This window comes from Jaculus jaculus, chromosome 3 (assembly GCF_020740685.1).
Source record: "Jaculus jaculus isolate mJacJac1 chromosome 3, mJacJac1.mat.Y.cur, whole genome shotgun sequence".
Lineage (NCBI taxonomy): Eukaryota > Metazoa > Chordata > Mammalia > Rodentia > Dipodidae > Jaculus > Jaculus jaculus.
Genome location: NC_059104.1, coordinates 10,393,116 through 10,417,311, shown reverse-complemented (window position 1 = coordinate 10,417,311; position 24,196 = coordinate 10,393,116). Strand labels below are relative to the sequence as shown.

Sequence of the window (24,196 nt, the reverse complement as noted above, 5' to 3'; positions counted from 1 at the left end):
ATAACTATGATCCAGCACTTGAGAGGCTGAGTAGGAGGATTGCCACAAATTCGAGGCAAGCCTGGGTTTCATAAACAGTAACAGGCCAGGTAGGGCCACAAGCAAAACTCTTGTGTCAAAAAAATAAGCAAATCAAAGAATTCACATTCAGCTTAACTATGAAGATCTGATTACATGAAGGGTTTTTATGTCATCAATGATAAGTTAAAAGTATTTGATGCTAATCTTACATACATTACAATAAAAAGTAAAAATTTTGTTGTGAACATTTGAATGTCCAATGCTGTGCAAATAGGAGAAATGGTGAAAGGAGAGAGAAAATGAGGAGAGGAGTTGAGGTTTCACTTACAGGATATTTTACCAATGACATAATTGATGAAATTCATAATAATATATGATCAATGAGACCATTCTCTTGAATTTGGGATATGTTATCACATGCTTTTATATTGTAGTAAGTATCTTGCAATAGCTTGTGGCTATTGTGTGGCTGAATGAGAGATAAAATGATAGTGGTGATGAGCCCACACAGGAGACAGGACCTCAGACTGCAGCAGTAAGGACTCAACCCTACGTTCACTATAAGAAAAGAGGAGCGGATACCTGGACTATGAGACAGGCTTCTACAAGCCATTGTGGAGCAAGTGGTAATGAGCTTCTGACTACCGGTACTTCTACTTTTTCACAGAAGTATAAGTGAGGATGTCATTGATAGTGAGGATGGGGAGCACTTATAAATTTGAAGAGAAAGAACTTAGGAAATATGGTTTAGTCAAGTGGAGATAGATTTTTAAAACATGAACAAGGGTTCACTTGAAGGTATTTGCTTGGAGTCTGAAGGAGGATCCATTCAGAGTCTGTACACTTCCCCTCAGTGCCAAACAGATGTGTGGTTGTCAGTACAAAGTGAGTGGGTCACTGGACTACCTTGCTAGGTTTACCATGTCAGGTCGGGAACAAGAAGAGTTGGAGAATATAACTCAATAAGAGACCTCAGCCTTGCATATAACTAGCTTTGTCAGGAGCACTTTCTATAAGTGTATAATGCAATTTGGAAATCAGCTGGACATGTCTAGATTATGTTTTTCTAGAATCAGTATAAAGAATAAGATAATGTGAACTTATTAGACAAGGTTTATGAAACAATGTAATAACTACAAAAAATGGAGTGATACATGATAACTAGATTTTTGACCATATGTAATTTTGATGGTAATTTGTGACCCCATGTTCATGCTGATTCATATCATCCTGTCATGTAAAATAAGTCCAAAAAGAATATAATCAACAAAGCAACTTATTAGAAATGAAAAATATTTTGAACACATATTCAGAAGAATGAATGAAAGGTAATAAAATATTTGTCACAGAATATATTATGTAACAAGTAAAATCTTCATTTTATTAAATAGATCACACCATTACCTGTCGTCCCCATATATTCTGAAAAATCAAAGTTACATGCCTATGCAAAAACAATGGCTTTGTACAGGATGTATATTTCTTTTCTATTCTTTCTCAGAGTTCCCAAAATATTCTCTACTTTGGGGCAAACTTTTTAACATTCTTAAAGTTAATGATATGGTATTACCACAATTGAAATTGGATCACTTTTGCAATACAAATGGCCATTGGATTACTATTAATCTCATTGACAGATGAATATGTGAAGCACTTGTTATCACCCAATGGAATAATGTGACTTCCATCAGTAAAACATTTATGATGTCATAAATGAACGAAACATTGCAAATGTTTGGGGATAAGAAGACACCGAAAGGCAGATATGGGTTAGTACTACGCCAGTGAAGCACTGACTCCTAACGGACTGTCCTCTGGAGTCCCATGAATGACTCCCTATCAATCCCATCATAAAAGAACCCTCAAAGCAGAAGCTGAAATGCATTCCATACAAAGGAGTCTTTCACAAAATGGTACAGTCTTATTAAAGGAGACATTTTCCTAAATAATAAGTAAGCAACACTGAAAAAAAAATAGCTTAGAATCTTTGTCTACTTTTGCACCGCCCCCTATGTGGATCTCTCACGCCATGAAACAGTAAACGATGACAAAGCCGTGTGATCTGAGTTTCTTAATATGAATACTGGGATCATTGTAGGGAGCCCCTGAGAGAGTTGTGTGCCAGTTACGACAGCCCTGGCTTTTAAGATACGTTAACCTCTCTATAGTGCTCTCATATATTTGAGGCCGTTGCCATTACTGGGTTTTTTTTTTCTTTGTGTGTTAAAATAACAATATTTTAGAATCATATACAGGTTATGATGCATAATAGTCCCTGTAGAAATTTAATATCTGAAATATACACCATAGCCTTATGTATTTTGGATACATGGTCTCCAGGGAATGACAATTTGGGAAAGTGGTGGAACCTGTGGAAGATGGAGCCTTACTGGAAGAGGTAGGTCACTGAGGGTGACCTTGAGGTAGGTTAGCCCAGCCTACCAAGTGTTCAGTGCCCCAGCTTGTTCTTGTGGATTCTTCTTTCTTGTTGCTGTGACAACATGCAGTACCCCAACTGTCTCTTGGTGAGGCTTTTCCCACCATGATTAAACTTCTCCTTGAAACTGTAAGCCAAAATCAATCCTTTCCTCCAATCAACTGCTTCTGGGCAGGTATTTTGTACCTACAATGAGACAGTAACTGTTGTAGCTCTTTTTATCTAAACTTGCTCATCATTTAGGAAGAGTGTAACTAGGAAGAAACCAAGGCTTTTCACGACTAAATGGGTACATTAATGAACAAAACATTTCTTTTCAACTCCTGTCAGGTTCAAAAGTTAAGCAAATATAATTTAGAAGAATTTTTATGGAGGAAGGGAAGGTTCATAACTAGCTTGAGAGAAACTATTTTCAAAGTAACATTAGAAAGAAATGGAAGATATCTGTATTCCCGTGTTCATTGTTGTATTGTTAACAATAGTCAAGAAATGGAAACAATTTAAGTATCCATCCCCTGATGAGTGAATAAAGAAAATCCGGTACTTATACACACTGGAATACTATTCAGCCTTAAAAATGAATGGACCCCTGTCAGTTGTGACAACATAAAGGACAGGATGTAATTATGTTATATGCAGTAAGTCCAGCACAGGAAGTTTAGTACTTACTATAGGGTCTCACTCATATAAGCAAAAATGCCAAAGTTCCCTAGGAGTTTACAGTACAATGCCATTTACAAGAAGATAAGGAGACGGGGTGGTGGAAGGCTTCTCAATGGGTACTAATTTAGTTTTGATAGGAGAAAGAAGTTCTGCTGAGCCATTGCAGAGTAAATTGACTATAGATGATACAGTAGTGTGCTATGAATTTTAAAAACTAAGCAGAAAGGTTTTTTTTTTTCTATCATAAAGGAAGAATACATATTTGTGGAGTTATATAGGCTTATTCTAAATTAAACATGACAAAAAGTATATACGCATAAAAATATTACCCAGGCTGGGCCCTGGCAGCACAAGTTTAAGCATAAGCATAAGAAAAGTGAGGCAGGAGAACAGAAATTTGAAAATCTCCCAGGAATATTTGAGTGAGTTCCAGGCAAATCTGGGCCACTTGATGAGACTGTGCCTCAAAAGTAAACATAATTAAAAGGCAGAGTAGGTAGCATAGTAGTGTCCACTTGTCTAGCACGTGAAAGGCCCTGGGTTCAATCCGCAGCATTACCAAGAAAAATACACAAACACATGTATACCATGTGGTACCCCATTAGCATGTATAGTCTATATTTTTATCAATTATAGAAATAAATTTAATTGAAAATAATAATAAAATATTTTAAAACTGAATGTTAAACCTAAAAATAGACTAGGATTGAATGCAAAAATCCTAAAACATTATGCCAACTTGATATATGAATAAAGTGAAATATGTAGCTCATTATGGTAAACTCAGATTGAGAGTGGGTACATGAAAAGGTTTAGTATCTGTCAAACCATTCTTTAAAAAAAAAAAAAAAAGGCGGGCTGGAGAGATGGCTTAGCGGTTAAGTGCTTGCCTGTGAAGCCTAAGGACCCCGGTTCAAGGCTCGGTTCCCCAGGTCCCATGTTAGCCAGATGCACAAGGGGGCGCATGTGTCTGGAGTTCATTTGCAGAGGTTGGAAGCCCTGGCGCGCCCATTCTCTCTCTCTCCCTCTATCTGTCTTTCTCTCTGTGTCTGTCACTCTCAAATAAATAAATAAATAAAAATTTTTTTAAAAAATTTTAAAAAAAGGCATAGGATTTCTTAACCAGATAGTTGACCATGATGAGTTAGCTATTTACTATGTGTATGTAAACTCAAGTCCCTCTGGGAATACAAGTCAACTGAAAAAAAAAAAAATCTTATTTTTTAATTCTTATTTATTTATTTGAGGGACACAGAGAGAGAAGCAAGGAAAGAAAGAAACAGAATGGGCAGAGCAGGGCTTCCCATTGCTGCAGATGAATTCCAGACACATGTGCCACCTTGTACATCTGGCTTACAGGGGTCCTGGGGGATTGAACCTAGGTCCTTTGGTTTTGCAGGCAAGAACCTTAATGGCTAAGCCATCCCCCTGGCCAAAACCATCTTATTTTAATGACATCTAGCCTAAGTAGTAAGCTACATTACATTTAGCTGCATCAATAAAGCAATAATGCCTGTTGGAAGCCTATAGAAAGCACCTAAGTCACAAAAAGTACATAAGAAAACAATGAATTCCTTTTATGTCTTTAATGTTTCTCTCATCGTTTCAGTACTATTTCCATAAAATCTCTCATTTAGACCCTGTATTGCTAAACATTTCTTTTTCTTTTGAAAAACTAAATGTTTCAGTGAGAAAATGCATAATTTTATGCAGCCATAATACAACAAAAATAGAATTTGGATCATCAAAGTTAGCAAACAGGTGTTATCAAAATATATGTAGGAGGCCAGTTGTGGTAGCGCACACCAATTGGAAAGTGTTGAAGAGGTAGAGGCAGGAGGATGAGGAGTTCAAGGCCACCCTAGGCTACACATTCTGGGGCTGGAGAGATGTCTCAATGATTAATGACCAGGTTCAATTCCCCCCACATAAAGCCAGATTCACAGTGGTGCATGCATCTGCAGTTCATTGGTAGCAGTGGCTGGAGGCCCCAGCATACACATTCTCTCTCTCTCTCTCGCTCTCTCTCTCTCTCTCCCTCTCTCTTTTTCTCTCTGTCTTCTATGTCTGCTTACAAATAAATAAATAAAAATATTTTTTAATATGTGTAGGAAGACTTCTATGGTCTTAAACATCAGGATAAAAATACCTGAAAGGAATGTATTTTTGAGGGGAAAATGTTCTTTTTTCTTAGTTTGACCTAAACAGCTAAAAGAGCATTTATTTCATTACCACACAGCTTTGTTCATATAAGAATGCATACATTTCTGTTTCATTAATATTACATATCAACTTGCAAACATATAATAAGAAGCTCTTTTCTCATTCTTTATTTCTTATGGCATCCTGCAATTTATATTTGGTAAGATGTGTTGGGAGGAAACTCACACTCACTAAGCATACACAAATTCCATGGTTTCTGTGACCTTCAGCAGCAAAACACAACAGTAAATAACAAGAGCTTCGCTAAAGATTTTGAAAGACTATTATTCTTCTACAGAGTCAAGTTTCTCATTGTTTCATAATAAAGATGTAATACTTCAGGATAAGGTGTTAATTATTTCTAATTGTCTTCACTTTTTAGTTTTTATTGTTTTAAGATTCTAAATGATGAAACTATGTTCAAACTGTTGACTTCCTCCTGTGTTTTCTTTTCTCTAGACAAAACAATATATTCTTTAAATGTTTTTAATTTATAAATAGACTTAAAATGAGGTTGTTGATATTCTTGCTTTCTAGTGAATAACTCAAAGAAACTCACACTATAACCCCATTTTTAAAAAGGACAACTGACTTGCTAAGGGAAAGTCCAAAGGCATAAAAATGTGGAAAGCACCTTTGTATTTAGCTTGATATGCTTAGAACACTGAGGTTCAAAGACAGGTCTTCAGCATAGGCCCTCTTGATATTCCACACTTTCCCTCTAGTGCCAGGACAGTGATGAACACCCAAGACTAGGGTGATATTCTATCAAAATTTGAGAGAATATGAAGATTCAGAAACCAGAGACTTTGTTTCTGGTATATAGCTATACGACAGTGAATGCTGAGTAACTGTTATCAGGTACACACAGCAATAACAAATTCTGAAATGCCATGGTAGGGTCATTTTAATCTCATGCAACAAGACTTCTCAAAGGAGATGGCATTTCCCCTGAGCTTTCAGAGGCAGAGTTAATTCCCAAGAGGTGAACGTAGAAGTAGAAAGAAGATTCTAGGCACAGAGTAAAGCAAGCATGCACGCACACACATGCACACTCATACGCAAGGAGTTGGAAACCTAAGGCTAATTGGCAGGATACTAGGTTGTGTTTGAAATCTGCAGTTGTGGCCAAGGGTAGAGAAAGAAAAACAGGGATGTAGAACTGTGGTTCATATCATCACCACTAGTAGCCATGCTACAGATTTCCATCTTTCACAAGATCATGTCACCTGATCCAAAAATCACTGCTCTGTGGGAAGTAAGGGTTAGGGCACCAACTTGAAACACTTTGCAAGGAATAAATTACTACCTACTGGAATATTTATTTTAATTTTTGAGACAGGGTTACGCATGCATGGTCTGAGTTGGCCTTGAACTACTAATCCTCCTGCCTTCACCTCCCTAGTGCTGTTACACGCATGTGCAACCAGGTGCAGAAAATAAAGTATTAAAGAGAAAGAAAATTAATAAATGTTTGCTATCCTTCTCCAAAACATAGGATGTGGGGCTATTCTCTGTCCTGTTTGCAAATGTGCCAATGTGCATCCTACTAGATGGCGTTCTTCAGGTTTCTATCCTATTTGCTTCTACCAGTGGACTGATTTTTCCCACCTGCAGGTCGTTACACACCTATGGCACTTTCTGCCTCTTCAGAAGCCACGACATTCATCTGTGCTTCAGTTCTAGACCTGGGGCTCTAGTATGAACCATCTGCTACTTCATATCACTAGATGTATCCCCTGTCAGTCCTCCATGGGCCAGTGTTCTACACCTGCAAGTGTGCAGAACTTTCAATTTGGTGCCTTTCTGACTTCCGTCCTGCCTCATGTGAGGTGACCTTCTGGCCCGTGTTTTTGAGCTCCAGGGTATGAGGAACTTCATATGTTATAATCACCAATATATCTATGTAAACCTCTCATGGGGCCTGTCACACAACAAGCTTTTAATTATTATTTGTCAAATTAATGATTTTCAAGATATATGACACTGCCACACTTAAAGTTGTATGCTTTTATTAATAAATCAGATTTTAAAAGCTTCCTGGGGGCATCTCGCATGCAAGTAGTATATGATCAAATATGTGCCCAATATTTTCCCAAAATTGCATTTAAGAAATAAAGTAATAATTACATATAATTTCATATATTCATGGTCATATTATATATTGCTATTTAATTTATATACTATAAAGTTTTGATTTTTTTCTTAAAATAGTAACACTAAATAATAATTTCTGTCTGATACCAAAGGGCTATACTTTTCTGTACTAAAAAAAATTAATGTGCTTCTTTATATGATGGGATTAAAAACAGTACAAAAGATTCTGATGAAATTTCCTCTCTCCTTTCCTTCCATTTCCCTACCAAAATCAGGTGGCACATGACCCTGAGGGACTTTTATTATAGACCTTTGAGGTGTGTGTATCATCTCAGATTCATGAATATACTAAGGGAGCCGTCAGTGTTGAAAACAGAGAAATCGACTATCATAGTTACCTATCTACACTTGAAGAAGAGTACGCCCCACCCATCCTAAGGTCCGTCAGATGCGAAGCGGTTTGTCACCCAGTGTCCCTTGTCTGCGCTGACGCAGTCATCCACTTGTTACTAATCAAGAGTGCACACCACGACCTTTAACCAGCGTTTGCATGAGAATACACTATTTTGGAGAGAATTTATTCATTGGATCTTAACTCCGTGGCAACTTCAGAGCTCTCTGTGGTGACACCCATATTCCCGGGATGATCTATTTGATGAAATGAAAGGAAAGGCATGGATACTAATCGTGCCAAGGTGGCACCCCATGTGTCAACGGTGACGAGGCACGTTGAGCTCTTCTCATAACACAAAGGGCTGCCGGCTAAAGGTCTACTAGTGCAGGCTAAGGTGAGAATACATTCATTTTTCCTAATAGCATGAACACTTGGTATGAAAAATCATTGTCCCGTGTCCCCCCCCCCCCGGGTGTTCAACAAGAAGTTTCTCTTACTGTACGTATATGACTGGATTTCCCTTAGAACATTCACTCTGACTTTTCCCAGAGATTTGGCTTTTCAGCTTCATACAACGAGCAAGTCTTCTTCGATTTCTTATTGTCACCATCAGCTTTTAAATATTTTCTCTTGAAACATAACATGCGTGAAAACTTTTTGATCATAAGTTGGTAAACGTGTGGGTACACACACACACACACACACACACTCACACACACACCTACACAGAAACCCAGACCATAGGCTTCCCTTTCTTGTCTTTGGAACAACAGGACATTGAAAATAAACACAGCTGGTCCCCGAGAATATATTATGCTGGGCAAACACAGACACCCGTTAATGTAAATATATTCTGTTTCCTACTAAACCCACCTGGTCATGAAAAGCTAACGATCACCATGTCTCCCTCAGAACACTCTATATCTCTTAAAACAACCGCCCTTTGGAACTGAGTGGAGAGTGGCGCAGAGGGGAAGGGAAGCAGGAGAGGCCAGACTCTCTCCGTCTCCTGAGTGGAGCCCCTGACATCTTAAAGGCAGCTAGAGAAGGTCAGACCTGAGAACCAGTTGCTTCTCAAATTAAATAACAATAATCATAATATCATTTACAGTGTTTTGTTCCATGCAATTTTTTTTTTTTTTAGTTTGTCAGCTGAACTCTACATACACACCAGGAATTTATACTTCTCCCGACACACCTCCCCAGTTTGGAACCATTCGATTCCCCGTGTCTCTGTCCCCATCCCAAGATTTGACGGAGATCTCAGTACTGCTCACTATATCTTTCTGGTAAATCTCAGTGGGGCTACAGACCTTGTTTTGCACGCCCCCCAGCCGCTCACTTCACTACATCAGTCCTGGCTGAGAGGCCCCTTAGCCAAATGCTGAGAACCAAGGAGGATTAAAGAGACCAGGGAGGCTCCATGAGGCCAGACACAGGCACAGCCATTCCTGACACCAATCAGACTCGGGGGCAGAGCGCCCAAACCGAGGTATTTGCAGGGAAGACGACCTCCCCCGGAGGCTGTGCTCAGGGGATACCAATGGCCTCATAGGAGAAAACATTTTCTAGAACCCTGCGCGCCAGAGACTGGGAAGGCAAGAGCCAGCCAGCTAGCTAGGAGCCTGCTAACTTGAGGGCTTCTGGGCGGGCTGAGTTCCCAGTGGCTGGCTACAGGTTGCCTGAGAGCAGATTGCCAGCTTCCTGGGCAGGCGCTCCGGAGGGAGATGGATCACTGGGGATGGATGGACAAAAGATGAGTGAGGGGAGGAAGGAGAGGAACCACGAGGCGGCTCCAGCCAGGCGAGAAGGACGGGAGTGATCCCAGACGCACCTCCCTACAACAGTGACCCACACAGACCTTGGCGCCGCAACCTGCGCTTCTTGAGGCCGAAGATGCGCACTTTGGAGAAGATATCCACCAGGTTGCCGTTGCAGAGCCCACGGTTCTTGCTGGGGCTGCTCCGCCTCCTGCTGGCAGACGGCCGGTCCCAGTGCTGCTCCCGCGCCTGCCGCTTCTGGCGGATCAAGCCGCTGGCGATGGCCGCGGCCATGGTGGCCCGGGGAACCGGTCCCAGGGAGGAAGGGACGGAAGGAAGGGGAGCCGGGGGGCACGGGAAAGGAAAGGAGCGGCGCAGATCACCGCTGGCCCCCCGGGGGAAGCCAAAGGAGGAGCGCTCTGGTCTGGCCCGGGCTGGAAAGACTCAGTCCCAAGTAGGACCCATGGCGGGACCAGGCTCGCGGATGCGCCCAGGGCGCAGAGGGGCGAGCAAGCGGAGCCGCGGGTCGTGGCCGCCGCCCAGCTGTGTCGAGGCGAGGGCACCGCTGCCCACTGCCCGCGTCGCCGGAGCCCTTTCTGGGGTCGCCACCGCCACAGACTCTGCGTTCTTGCCCTGCCCGCCTCCCAGGCAGGAGGTGGAACAGCAGACCGCTTCCTTCCTGGCCGCTGGCTGGACGGCGGGGGTCACGGCGCTGGATCAGAGCATCCGCGGGTCTGGGGCGCAATGGTGGGAAGGTCTCAGAGCCCGGCTCGCGCTGCCCGCGGGCAGGTGCCACCGCCGCCGCCGCCTCCCGATCTTGCCTTCTGCCGGTGATTGTCAAGTGCTTTGGAGATCAGCATCTGGAAAGAGCGATCTTCTCCCCATGAAGGATCCCTAATCAAAGCGCTCCGTCCACACCCCACCACCTATGTGGACCCCTCCCTTGTATATCTTCGGAAATAAAAAAAAAAGTCTCTATATACTAATGACTTAAAATAATAAAAGGAGAACGCTAAAATGAATCGCAGGGGGTGGGGTGCGAAGCCTCACCACCAAAGCAGGTGGCATTGAGAGAATACTGGTGCGCTCTTTCCCAGGTGAGCTCTTTGGTCTCCGAGGATATGAGCTCTTTGGTTTCTGAGCTTCTGGAGCCGTAACGTGGCTCCTAGTCCAACAAAACTCCGAAAAACCTTTAAAGGGCGAGGAGCTTTCTGCGCTCCCGTTAATGCCTTCGGCACCAAAGCCCCCCACCCCACAGAGGAGGCGGGAAGAGAGTGTGTCCCAGGGAGGGAGGCGCCTCCACTCCTCACCTAGTCACCCAAACTTGTTGGACTCTCCCTTCTGCTGCCAGGAAGGGCAGGTTTGCCGTTTTGAACCGTCAACACGGAGCAATTAGAAGGAAAAAGAAAGGAGGAGAAATCTTTCCAGTGTGTTGTGGAGAAGCCTGTTTCCAAATACCCTCCCTGGCCCAAGAAAGAGGAGACAGACAGCCGCCGCTGCGATTGATTCCAGACAGAAGCTGGAGTAGGACACGGCTTCGAGGGGGTGTGTGTGGGGGGGGGCTATTGAATAAGTCAGGGCAGAAATACCGAGGTGGAGAGAGGGTGTCATAGGATTCTATCGACAGAAACATACAAACAAACAAGCAAAAAAAAAAAAAAAAAAAAAAAAGAATGCCAGGCTGGGAACAGGCCACCAGGAGCTGCCTGCTTTCGGCGTCCCTGAGCTCTGCCGGGGAGCAAAGCCACTTGAACTGGGTCTGAAATTCAAATGTAACGATTGCTGCCTCCTCCATTCTGTCTCCTGTCTGTGCCCTGACAGTGATGGTCTTGGGTGAATGAAAATGTGAAGGTCCAAGAGCCATGGAGGGCACCTGTGAAAGGGAGGTGAAGAGGTTGAGGGGGAAACACTTCATGCTGGAATGAACACGGAGTATGGTTTCTAGGATACATCCCAGGGAAAGCAGAGAGTCTCTCTCTCTGTGTGTGCGTCTCTCTCTTTCTCTCTTTCCCTCTCTCTCTCCCTCCCTCCCTCCCTCCTCTCTCTTTTCCTATTTCTCTCCCCTCTTTACCCAGGTAGGTAAAGAAAAAGGAATGCGCAAACTAGACTTCTCACCATCCAGCTTTGGAGGCAGAGGAGGAAAAATCATTTGGTCACTGAGAGAGTCATAAAAAAAAAAAAAAAATCTTCCCTAGTGACTGTTCTGGAGAAGAACAGGAGAGGTTCAAAGACACACAGCTTCACAGTGCACAGTGCCACCAAAACACACTTCCTTTTTGTCTCTGGAATAGGCAGAAAGTACTGCCCAGCCTCACGACCGTGCAAGTAGGAGAAATGCAGCCCAGGGTGGATGCCAGGGAGGCTGGAAATTACTCTACACAACTTACCCACCATCGCTGTGCAAGGCAGTACTTATCCCTCAGCTGCCGTTACTTATATCCTACCCACTCGGTAACTAAGGATTTGGAAAAGAGCACTGGATCTAATGGAAGTGTGCAGATTTGAGTCCAGTCAATTAGTATTGACCATTAGGGTGAGGTATATCACATTTAATGTTACATGGTAGGCCCTGTGAGTTTATTTTGTTCACTTTGCTATCACATCTTCAGAATATCATTATTATTAAGAGGGAGATACTAGAGCTAGTTTAACAACAACAACAAAAATTGGTAGTCCCTCATCACCCAAGAGATAGCAAGTAAGTGCGGGAAAGTGGCACATTAACTCCTTTGTACTGTGTTGAAGTCATGTCACCAGTCTACCGCTCACAAAGGGAAGGTGAATGACAGACAGATGGGCAGGATGGATAAAATGACCAAGGGAAAGCATCAATACTTCTCCTAATTCACCAAAAGAAGTCCCGCTGAACTCATTGCTCCCGACTGCCATCACTGAAAAGAAGCCACTTGGATATTGAGAAGTTCTCATTAGTAAATTCTAAGTGACTATATGAGTGAAGCAAACAGTTTCACCTAGGGCTTCTTGTAGTGATCTCGTTTGCAGATATGTCAAATGTAAAGGTAATGACCTTCTAACTCAACTGAAACACACACACACACCACACACACACACACACACACACACACACACGTTTGTTTTCAGGATCGCCTAAACTCTTGGGTGTGTGTGCAGACTATATGAATTTGAAAAGAGTGTGGTGAGCTTATTGTTATTATAATAGTGTTACTTTTTTTCCAGACATTTTCTTAGGCTGAATTCTTAATCCACAATCTTTGATTGGGTCCTTTCCAGGCAGACCTGATTGCAGGAGGTCTGATTTGGGGTTTGTTGGAAACTTCCCTCCAGTTCCACACACGCCAGCGAGGTGGAGGTGGAGGTGGAGGTTCAGCACCACGGACAGGACTCCTGCCTGCCCGTTCCTCGCCTAAGCCCCAGGCTGTCTCCGGAAATGCTGGCTGTGAGGGTCGCAGATACTCTTCTCCCTTAAAAGCAGTTTCCTGCTTTTTTTTTTTTTTTTTTTCCTGTCTTTTTCTTTAAGATGGAAAGAAAATTAATCCTCACAGCTTCCACTGACAGTAATGACACACCTTGGGGCATGAAGCCTTTCAGCTTTTCCATAAAGGAGAAATGCTCTATGCTTGTTTTCTTGCTGAATTCCGACCCCTGGCGCATCACCGGGAGCAGCCGAGTCTCAGGACATCTATTCAGACTGTAAATTTCACAAACCTCAAGCGGTCCTTTCTATTCTCAGTGGCTTCCTACTTTCAGGGAGTGTGAGGGGTGGGTGGGGCGGGGGAGCAGCACTGGGATAATCAAGGTCTTTTAGCCTAATCCTGGCGTTTTCCTCTTACCTCTCCCAATGGCTGTTTGGCTGTTTACAGATAGAGTGAAGTGAAAGGAAAAGCAAGAGAGCCATCTGCTGTCTTATGCTGTGATGAAAGAGAGCGGAGCTACAGTGAAACGTGATTCTGGACGGCGAACACAAACCTGACCAAGCTCATGTGGGAAGTTCCTGGGAGTTGTTAATTTCACCTTTGACTTTATTGAGAAAAGGGAAAGAACGCAAGGAAGAAAAAGAAGGAGGGAGTGGAGGAGAGAGGGAGAGAAGGAAGGAAGGAAGGAAGGAAGGAAGGAAGGAAGGAAGGAAGGAGGGAGGGAGGGAGGGAGGGAGGGAGGGAGGGAGGGAGGGAAGGAAGGAAGGAAGGAAGGAAGGAAGGAAGGAAGGAAGGAGAAATGAAGGAAGATAGGAAAGAAAGAAGGAAGGAAAGAATGAAGGAAGGAAGTAACAAAGGGAGGGAGGGAGGCAAGCCTTGAAGTATATAGTTCCTGACCAGGCTGTTAGGAGTATGATTGACTTCATATGCCCTTGGTTCTGAAGGTCTACAACTTCTGGAATGTATGGCAACCTCCATTGAGATCCTTTAGTTACACTCAGCCCCAGGTTCATATTTCTTAACTGGAGCTAACAGAATCTGTTCATCTCTGGGAAATGTCCTAGCACAGTGCCTGAACCCGTTCTAAAGTGTTCAAAAACAGCAGGTACTAATAATTCCATTCTACATCATTCATTTGCACCTTAGTCATTTTTTCCAATTTCAATGTTTCTAATATCAAAATATATGTATCTTCCGGTACATTTCCTCTTTTCTCTTAATAGATACATGGCAAGATTTTTAATCAAAACCATAAGAAATTAAGTCTTGGTGAAAGAAGTCCAGATTCATACTTTACTCAGTATTGGCTAGACTTGTGAACTTACCCCTATAAGCTCATTCTCACTTCCAAAATACTACCAGTAAAAATATCACCCTACCTCTCAGAGGTCATTGTATCTATGAAAACACATATTCTTCATATTGGGAAGTACCATACATACATCATTCCAAAGCTGGGTATGGTAGTGCCCAGCACTTGGAAGGCAGAGGCAGGAGGATCATCATGAGTTGAGTTTGAGGCCACCACTATGTGACTACATAGTGATTTCCAGGTCAGCCTGGGCTAGAGCAAGACCTTATCTCAAAAAAACACAATAATCAAAATAAAACAAAATTTATATGGGCAGGGGAGAAGGCCTAGCAGTTAAGGCACTTGCCAGTGAAGCCTATGGACCCAGGTTTGATTCCACGTAAGCCTGATGCACAAGGTGGTGCATGTGTCATTTGCAGTGGCTAAAGACCCTGGTTTATTCATTCTCAATTTCTTTCTCCCTCTCTCTTTCACTCTCTCTCCCTCTCTTTTTCTCTCTCAAATAAATAATAAATATTTTAAAAAACAGTAGTAGGTGAGGCAATAGCTTTTTAAGTAAATTTTTAAATAATTTCAAATAAAAAATTAAAGGACATGGGTTTTGGTCTCTTCCTTTTTGAAGCTAAGAGTCTGACTTAGGTAACAACTATAGATATCTTCACTGCAAAAAACAAAAACCTTTTCACTACTCAGTCTACCATGATTTCCAACTAAAACAGCAATAAGTGGCCCTTCTAAAGATTTCCATAATACTTATATCACCATTTATACATTATACAGCAAGCTAGACTGCTGGGATTTTTAAAAATTTTTGTTTATTTACTTATTTACTAGTGACAGACAGACACACAGAGAAAGAGAGAAAGAGGAGAGAGAGAGAGAATGGGTGCCTGCACGATGCATGCCTTTCTATCCCCTTCATTTGTTCTTCTGCAGCCTGTTTCTCTTCCCTCACTCACCACTTGCTGGCCCGCAGCCCACCTGGTTCGCTCCATGCCATGACTTTTATGGTTTCTATAATGTCTGACTCATCTCCTTAGATTACATGCTTGTCTGCAGGTTATCTAAGATCACAACCCTTAAGCACAGACCACATCCACTTGCTTTCCTGCTTCCTGGATCTACATGGTACCTACAGTTTTTAAAGTCACATGTATTTGTCTTGCCTATTTTACCTATTTCCTCTTTTTTTTTTTTTTTTTTTTCTTTTTCAAGGTAGGGTCTCACTCTAGCCCAGGCTGACCTGGAATTCACTATGTAGTCTCAGGGTGGCTTCGAACTCAGGCGATCCTCCTACCTCTGCCTCCCGAGTGCTGGGATCAAAGATGTGCCCCACCACGCCCAGCTTCTTTTCAAAACACAAGCCTGGAAGGAAGCAGAATTTTTCTATGTTTACTGCCACATTCCAGTGCTTAAGTGGTGCCACACAGAATAGGTGCTCAGCAAGGATTGTTTACTAAAGATGAAGAGGGTGGGCATGTAGACAGACAGACCATTAATACCAAGTGGGAGGAATAGAAAATCCTGCTTAGCCTTGTCTTTCAGGGATGAATGATCCCTGGTAAAGCCTCAAGACCTCTACAGTTCCATTGGATTACACACACTCTCAACCCCTTATGTGAGATATAGAGAGCACTTATCTGATGGCTTAGGTGCAACTGAACAGAGCTTGTGACTTGCATTCTGAATGTCAGCCCGGCTTTATGGAGAATGTGAGGCTGATCCCCTTTGAAGCCGGGAGGACTTTTTACTGCTCATGATGATTCAGCCCTCACTTCCTTCCACATTCTGTGTCCTCCCCTTTCAAATGGCACATGGCCTAATAGATATGTCTCTTTACAAGTTTGTTATACTCATCCTAGAGATTTTCATGATGTAAACATACATTTTAGCACTATCTGCAAACGCAAAAGTAGCTGGATCCTAAGGAAGAGAGGATACGCATCAAAACATCCTTACTGATACTAACCTCATTACTGAAGGTGCTTCCAACTTGCCTTTTGAGTTTTTGTCTTGGTTAGATGCTATATAATTTGGGGTGAAAAGGTTTAAAGTCTTTCACTATCACTGTGGTTATTATTCCAGTTTCTTTCTCTCTGACTGGTTCTAGATTGAAAGTGCAGATAGAGTGTAATTAAATATTCCACAATATTTGCCAAGCACGGCTTTGGCCATCTTCATTCATTGAGTGGTTCATTCCATTCTCACATGAGTGCCTTTAGTTTCCTCACCTTTAAAAGTCTTAAGCATTTTTTAAGTTGAGGATAAAACATGAATCTAGCATTTTATTTTTACAATCAAATTATCCTAAAATAACTTTCAGTGACCTTGAACAGGATTAGATGGTATATTGGCTATTGTTTTCACATTCTGTTCCAAATAAATGCTTTCTAATTGTAAATGTTTAAGATATTCTGAGTATGTAGTTAATATAGGTGTACATTTCCATTTTTTCAGTTATTAGGAAGAACATTTAAACACAAGAGGTATTAGTATGTATTGGGGACTATTTTTTCAATTTCTTAAGATTAAATGCTTACTTGCTATGGTTCAAGTTTAAAGTCATATCTTTTTTATTTTTTTCTGCAAGTTATTTTAAATTAAAAGAATAAAAATGTAAAAGAATGGAAATGTTTTAGGATTTTAAGAATTAAATGATTGTATTAAATTGTGTAACAACAATCTTGTTAATTAGAGATGCTGGATATCTGTGTTTCTTGTAGGCAACAGACTTTCATCTATTAAAAATCCTGGAAGGAATTTTATTGTTGCTTAATATTTTGAGTCAATAAAGAAAAAGTGAAAACTACTGGTACCAAAGCTTGTGAATTTTTTTTTCCTATAGAAGCAATACCAGATTGATACAAACAGATGGTCTAGTTTTTAAAAACCTAGTATATTTTAAAACCTGGCTAATAAGTTGAGGAGACAAAAAATTGTCAATGTTTCTCATCTTTCTATATTAAATAAGTTTAAAATTCCCATAGCATTCATTCCAGAGCTATGATTATTAATTTATCTTCCCTTACTCTAAAACAGTAGTGGCAGATGATGTCATCAATTTTATAATAGATCAGTAGGTTTCTAAATGTATTATCTCAACAGAAAAAAATACAGCATATTACTCAATGTCTCAAAGGTTTGAGAAAAAAAATGCCCGCTGTAATGTCAGTGCAATGACTCTGTGTGCCCATACAATACAACCTCAATTATAATTAAAGTTATAGCTAATTTTTGTTGCATGATCCTGGAATGGTCACCTTCTGATTTATATTGTCTTCCTTGCATTAACATATATTAGTGAAATTGATTCACATATATGTGTACACAAATATGCAAAACACACACAGAGACAGACATGCTGAGACATGCAGCTAAGTTACTGATTCTGAAGCAGAACTTAATTTGAAAGAAAAGTGATCTATAGGCTAGGGAGATAGCTCAGCACTTACAGGTGCTTGCTTCCCAAGCTTGCCATACTAGGTTCAATTCCTAAGCTACCCAGGTAAGCTAGATGCAAAAGTGGAGCAATGTCTAGCTTTTGTTTGTAGTGACAAGAATCCCTAGCACACCCACACATACACAAACACACACATACACATGCAAATAAATTTGAAAATTTAAAAAGTAAAGTGATCTGGGAACTTTTAGCTGGATATATATGAATGTGCTTCCATTAGTACCTTAAAATGCAGGCTTTGGGCCTACAATATACAAGAAAATAAAATATATATATAATAATAAAAATAATGAAATATGATTCAAGGTGAGAAAATTATTTAAAGAAATATTTCTCAAAACAAGATACACAAATTACTGTAAGCATATGAAGATAATGCCAGCACGAATAGTTACCCAGAAAATACAAATAAAAGCCACAATGATATGCTATCACAGCCCAGTAAGAATGACTATCATCAAAAACAGAAATCAAACTTTAAGACAGTACAAAAAATGAAATAAAATAATGGACTAGACATTGGAGAGAATTTCCATGTTCCTCAATTAGTAAAATCAATGTTGTGTTAATGGGGCTGGAGAGACGACTTAGTGGTTAAGCCACTTGCCTTGAAAGCCAAAGAACCCAGGTTTGATTCCCCAGGACCCATGTAAGGCAGATGCACAAGGTGGTACATGTGTATGGAATTCATTTGCAGTGGCTGGAGGCCCTGATGTGCTCATTCTCTCTTTTTCTCCCTATCTGCCCCCCCCTTGCTCTCTCAAATAAATAAATAAAAATAAAATATTTTTTAAATTGTGAGAATGGCTATAATATCAAAATTAATCTACAGATTCAAAGTAATTCCCAGCTAAGTTCCAATAACAGCCTTCTCATAACTAGAAAGAAAAAAGGAACAATAATTCATACAGAAACATAAAAAGACCACATGTAGCAAAAGCAAACCAATGCAGAAAGAACACTGCTGAAGGTACCACAAATCCTGGCATAAAATTATACTACAGAGCAATAATGAAAAAGAAAGCATGGTGTGGGCTGTAAGCATATAAACAAATGAAATGAAATGGAGAACCCAGAAATAAGATATGGTCATCCAATTTTCAACACAGCTGTTAAAACGAACACTAACAACAACAACAACAAAATGCCAGCCATTTTAAGAGATGATTGTGGCAAAACTGGATATGTACTAGTAGAAAAATGGGTTAGATCCACACCTCTCACCCTGTACAAAGATCAATTCAAAATGGACAAGGGAATGTAGCACTTTAGGCTTTTGTTTTATTGTATGAAGAACTAGAAGAGAGGAGTTCATGGAGTCCAAAGACAGACAAATCACAAATACAAAAGGAGATGAGAATGCTAATTACTCTGACTTGATCAATACCCATTGCCTATATTTATTGAACTATGACATTGCATCTCACTAATATGTGCCAATATTATTTGTCAGTTAAAAAGAGAAAATAAAGGTTTCTATGGATAAGTATAAATTAGTAACAAATTGTAGAGTATAATTTATTATCAACCACAATTCTTTCACCTTGAATTAAGACTATGCCTCCAATTATATATCTAGATAATATCTGGGTAACAATTTGTGATGAGCTTTTAGCTTTAGTCAAGTAGGTGCCATGAGCTCTGTGTAAGAGGAAAGAAAATTACATGATGCTGTCATTGTCAAATTCCCACTGCTGGGAAGTACCAGATTACATACATACAGGGCACATACTGACTACCTGTAATCTAGCCAGCTCTCATAGAATCAGGGGTAGAGTAAGGACTCCCATCTAAAAGCCAGGGCACATGATTATCTTCATGGATGGCATTATCTGTGATTCAGTCTATAATTTATATGAAAAAAAAATTAGGCTGGAAGGATGGCTTAGAGGTTAAGGTGTTTGCTTGCAAAGCCTAAGAACCCACGTTTGATTCCCCAGGACCCATGTTAGCCAGATGCAAAGGAGCCATATGTGTCTGGAGTGGCTGGAGGCCCTGGCATGCCCTTTTCCTCTCTCTCTCTCTCTCCCTCTTTCTATGTCAAATGAATAAATAAATAAAATAAAATATTTAAAAAATAAAAAAATATGTTGTGTATTTTTAGAGCACTGGGACTCATTAATTCCATTGAATTATTAGAGAAATCCAAGATGCAAACAAGAATAGGATCCCATAGCCAGAGAGAGAGAGATCAGAAGAAAGAATGAACACACAGCACTTAATGCTGTTTTCTGACCTTGACGGAAATACATATTCACTGAGGAAAAAAATTAGGATCCGATAATAAATGATAAATACAAAACACCTCTAATACCAACATCAAACTTTTTTGGTGCAACATTTTAAACATTTTTGATATATACACATGGCTTACACATAGCTCTCCCTTATCCTCCCCAGTCTCATTGAACTCCTTTTCCTACCAGTGGCTATACCACAGAAGGAATGGCACCTCCCCCTGAGCCTGCTAACTGTCATTACCTCATTAGAGAGGGGTGTGGCCTTCCAAGCCCCTCCCTTATCTATAGTAGAATGTTGACTGGCCCATCATATTTCATATAAAAAATTACTGTCTTGTTTTTTGGCACAACCTGGAAGTTAGAACTGAGGCAAAATCCTGTGTATGAAAGATCACATACTTCCATTATATAACATGGATGTCCGTCAGGGGCTAGTATATTCCACAGCTCTCTAAAAACTTCTCTCCAGCTCCGAGATCCCTTCTCTCCAAGTCATGCTTTTCAGGCTCTAATCTCTGGAACTAATCCATGTCTTAGCCTGCAGGATTTCAGAAATTCTAGCTAAATGCCAGAAGCCTTGGAGCTCTGGCAAAGTGGCTATTAATCTATCTTGATCTTGTAAGCTACTTCTGAAAGATGCATGTGAAAGCAGTTTCCAAAGGACATTCACTTAGGAAATGTTATAATTATAAATTGATGCCTTATTCCTGAACCTAGTTGCTACACTGTAGGTAATGACTTACAAAAGGAGAATTGAAGTCCCTTCCCCCTTGTTTCTTTTAGTAATCTGAAGTTCAGGATTCCTATTACCAGTGTCTCAAAGTCTCACAAATTTAGCAGCTTAAAGACAAACACAATTATTATCTTGTAGTCCTAAAGGTAGGAAGTTCCAAAACATGGTTACTCTCACAAGACCAACTTCAGACCAGGCAGTTCAACATGAGTGGGGGAGGAGACCAGCCCTCCCTGGGGAGCTGGTGTCAGTTAATGGTTGATGGGGGCAGGAGGGTGAATTTCTTCAGTGGTGTTGACACTGGTAAATAACCCATGGTCAAGGACATAACACCCATGCACATACCAGCAATGTTATGTAAGCTCAGTGTGTCACAAGGAGAAGACATGAAAGTAGTGGAAGGGGACTTGTTTAGAGGAAGCAGAAGGAATGGAAATGGCAAGACAGAGTAGAAAATATGATAAAAAAAAATATTTGGTACAGGGCTGGAGAAATGGCTTAGCAGTTAAGGTGCTTGCCTACAAAGCTGAAGGACCCAGGTTAGATTCCCTAGGACCCACATAAGCCAGATACACAATGTGGCACATGTGTCTGGAGCTTGTTTGCAGCAGCTGGAGGCCCTGGCATGCCGATTCTCTCCCCTCTCTCTCTCTATCTCTCTCTCTCTCTCTCTCATATAAATAAATAATAATAAATTTTAAAAATACATCTTACATACATGTATGAAATTTCAAAAAAATATGAGAAAAAAGATGTTGGTAGTAGCTTCTGGAAGTTTTGTATAAGTCTTACTAGTTTTCAGTAAAAAAGGGGGGTGGCTAGGTGGATAGCATAGTGGTTAAAGTGCTCACCTTCAAAGCCTAAGGACCCAGGTTCAATTCCCCAGGACCCACGTTAGCCAGATGCAGAAGGGGCACAGGCATCTGGAGTTTGTTTGCAGTGGCTGGAGGCCCTGGCACACCCATTTTCCCTCTCTGTGTCTCTCTCTCTCTCTGCCTCTTTCTTTGTCAAATAAATAAATAAACAAAAAATTATTCTGTGGCTCACGCACCACTCTTTGCAACCTTTTCATTTCACTGTCACATCTATTGGTGACTTATTCCCCTGCCTTTTCTGCAAGGCCTTCAGGGGATCTCATTGCTCTCAGTTGGATAATCCAGGCTCCCCAACTCAAGATCTTCCGCACAATCATATTGACAAAGTTCCTTCTACCACACAACTTATAAAATTCACAAGTTGCATGGACAAGGATGTACATAGCATTGGAAGGCTATTTCTCAACCTATCTCCACTAAATCCATATCTAAAACACATGGAAATAGAACTTCTGGCACATGACAGTCACCCAACCCGCCCCATTGCCAAAGACAGCTTCACAGTGCCAGCTTTTAAAAATGCAATTCCTGTTTCCTTCTAATGTAAATTCTCTTAAACACCAGCCATTTATTTGGTTGATCCCCTAACTATACTCTGCCTAGGTCTCCCTGGGTGTTCTCCTTCCTGCTAAGAATGACAAGTGATCATTTGCAGAGAATGCTCTGATAATACCTGCTTACCTGAATATCTTATGACTGTAATTATCACATGTGTCAGAAAAAAAAATCCCTACAATTGTGGGGAAAAAAACCATTATGCTCCTCCATGGATTGTGAGAATGCATTTTCTGAGCTGTGCACAAATCCATGAAAAATTTAATTTCTTGAGTTTATAACATGGCTTTCATGAGATTTAGGGCCATAGAGTCAAGCTAAATAAAACTAAAGCTAGACATGTGATTCTCCACAAAATGAGATTTGGGGCCTAAGGCAATAACAAAATGAAAGAAATCATCAATGCTGAAAGTCTTTCTTCCCTATTCTCTTTTCATTTCATTTTAGTTTTTTTATAAATATAGCTATAGGGATGGGAGTAGTTAATTGCTCTGCCTTCTTAAAAATTTATACCAGCTCTTAGGTAAGAATTTGCCTTAACCATCTGGTATCATTTCAGTGAATGATCTTTTTAAAGAAATCAAAGATATTACCTAGAGATTTTTTTTTTTTTTTTTTTTGGAGTAGGGGAGCAGGAACTTCAGGAAAGGATGATTTCAGGCACAGACTTTAAACAAACACAATTGAAAAATGCAAGAAAAGTGCAGCTCAGTCTATCTCTCATGTTCACCTTGTAGCCCCTTGGACATTTTGGGATTGGCAATCCCTGTTCTTTCTTCAGAGTCCTACAGTCATCTGAAGTTGGGTTCCATAGACAAGAGTAGCCAGTAGTTAAGAAGGCTTTGCCTGTGAGTTGAGAGTGTCAATTATTTCATTTTTCCCCCTGGCTTTCTTTCCTATATAGGTTTTATGTATGAATATTTGAAAGTTCTAAGACCTGACAGTCAATAGGTCTGTCCTGATAGACAGGGATAAACTGTCTGATTTTTTCCTAAGATTGCCTCATGGGTTCACTCAGCTGTGCTAAGAAGACAGCTTGGCCACACTCACAGCTTGTGCTCATTTCTCCATGAAATGGGCTTACGGATCCTCTCAGGAGGATGGAGTTCTGGTAAGACAAGTTTCAGATTCATTTTTGTCAAGGATTTTTAGGTACAAATAGGAGACAGGAACATTACATACTGCCTTTTTTTTCTCTCTCTCTCTCTCATTTGTCTTTCATTACAAAGTTTGGATTTTGGCTCTGGTACTCTGCTGAGAGTCAGGTGGCCTGATTTCCCAGCCCCTTGTCAGGTCCAGTATCCATGACTGACCAGTGTTGCTGGTCATTTGTACCCTTTCTCATTACATTCACACCTTCAACACCCAGCTCTTCTTTCTCGCCTGCTCAGATGGAGTACCAACAACATTTGTCACGTGTAGGAAGAGTAAAGAACAGACTGTTGTGCTGGACATCAGATCCCTGCAAGCCTTACCTACACTTAAGGCACACCCCCTCTGGATTCTCTTTCCTCCTCTCATCTCAGACAACACGATGACTTTTCAAAAGACCTGCAGCTCAAAAGGCCCAAGCCAAAACTTGGAATAATTGGGGAAATGAGCAAGAGTGCCGCTTTCTTGGTGAACCTGGTACCAGCACAAGGGTGAAGGAGATCAACACAGTGAACACTCAACTCCTACCAAACAAGAGATCCAGAGACACAGAGGCTCCCAAGACCTCATCATGGAAGCAGGCCTAAAATGAACCCAACATGGCTCAGGGAAATTTCAGAAGAGGGGATGGAAAGAGTGTCAGAACCACACATGGGGTCATGATACACAGAGACATTGCCTCCAACCCATAACTGATGGCTAACTCCATAATGCATGACCCATATTCAACAAGGAGGGTCCCTACGGAGGGGGAAGGACAGGGAGGAAGCTAACGATGGTACCAACTTGACTGAATACACTGAGTACATAACTAATACAAAAAACAGATCTACAAAGTAATAGGTTTTCAATAACAGATCCTGTCTAAAATAAGCTTCTCTTACTATCAAAGGCATTAGG

General features: G+C 40.9%; 1 protein-coding gene across 4 annotated transcripts in view; it reads right to left on the bottom strand.

The window, feature by feature from the left end:
• Fgf14 (fibroblast growth factor 14) overlaps window positions 1-24,196 on the bottom strand; it is a 590,038-nt gene that overhangs the window by 181,021 nt on the left and 384,821 nt on the right. Inside the window, exon 1 of one of the 4 annotated variants that reach the window (XM_004663393.2) lies at window positions 9,676-10,052. The exons of the other annotated variants lie outside the window; for them this stretch is intronic. Within the exon in view, the coding sequence (XP_004663450.1) occupies window positions 9,676-9,868 (193 nt within the window). The 5' untranslated portion in view covers window positions 9,869-10,052. Of the gene's footprint in view, window positions 1-9,675; window positions 10,053-24,196 lie in introns of those variants that run through there. 4 annotated transcript variants of the gene reach the window in all.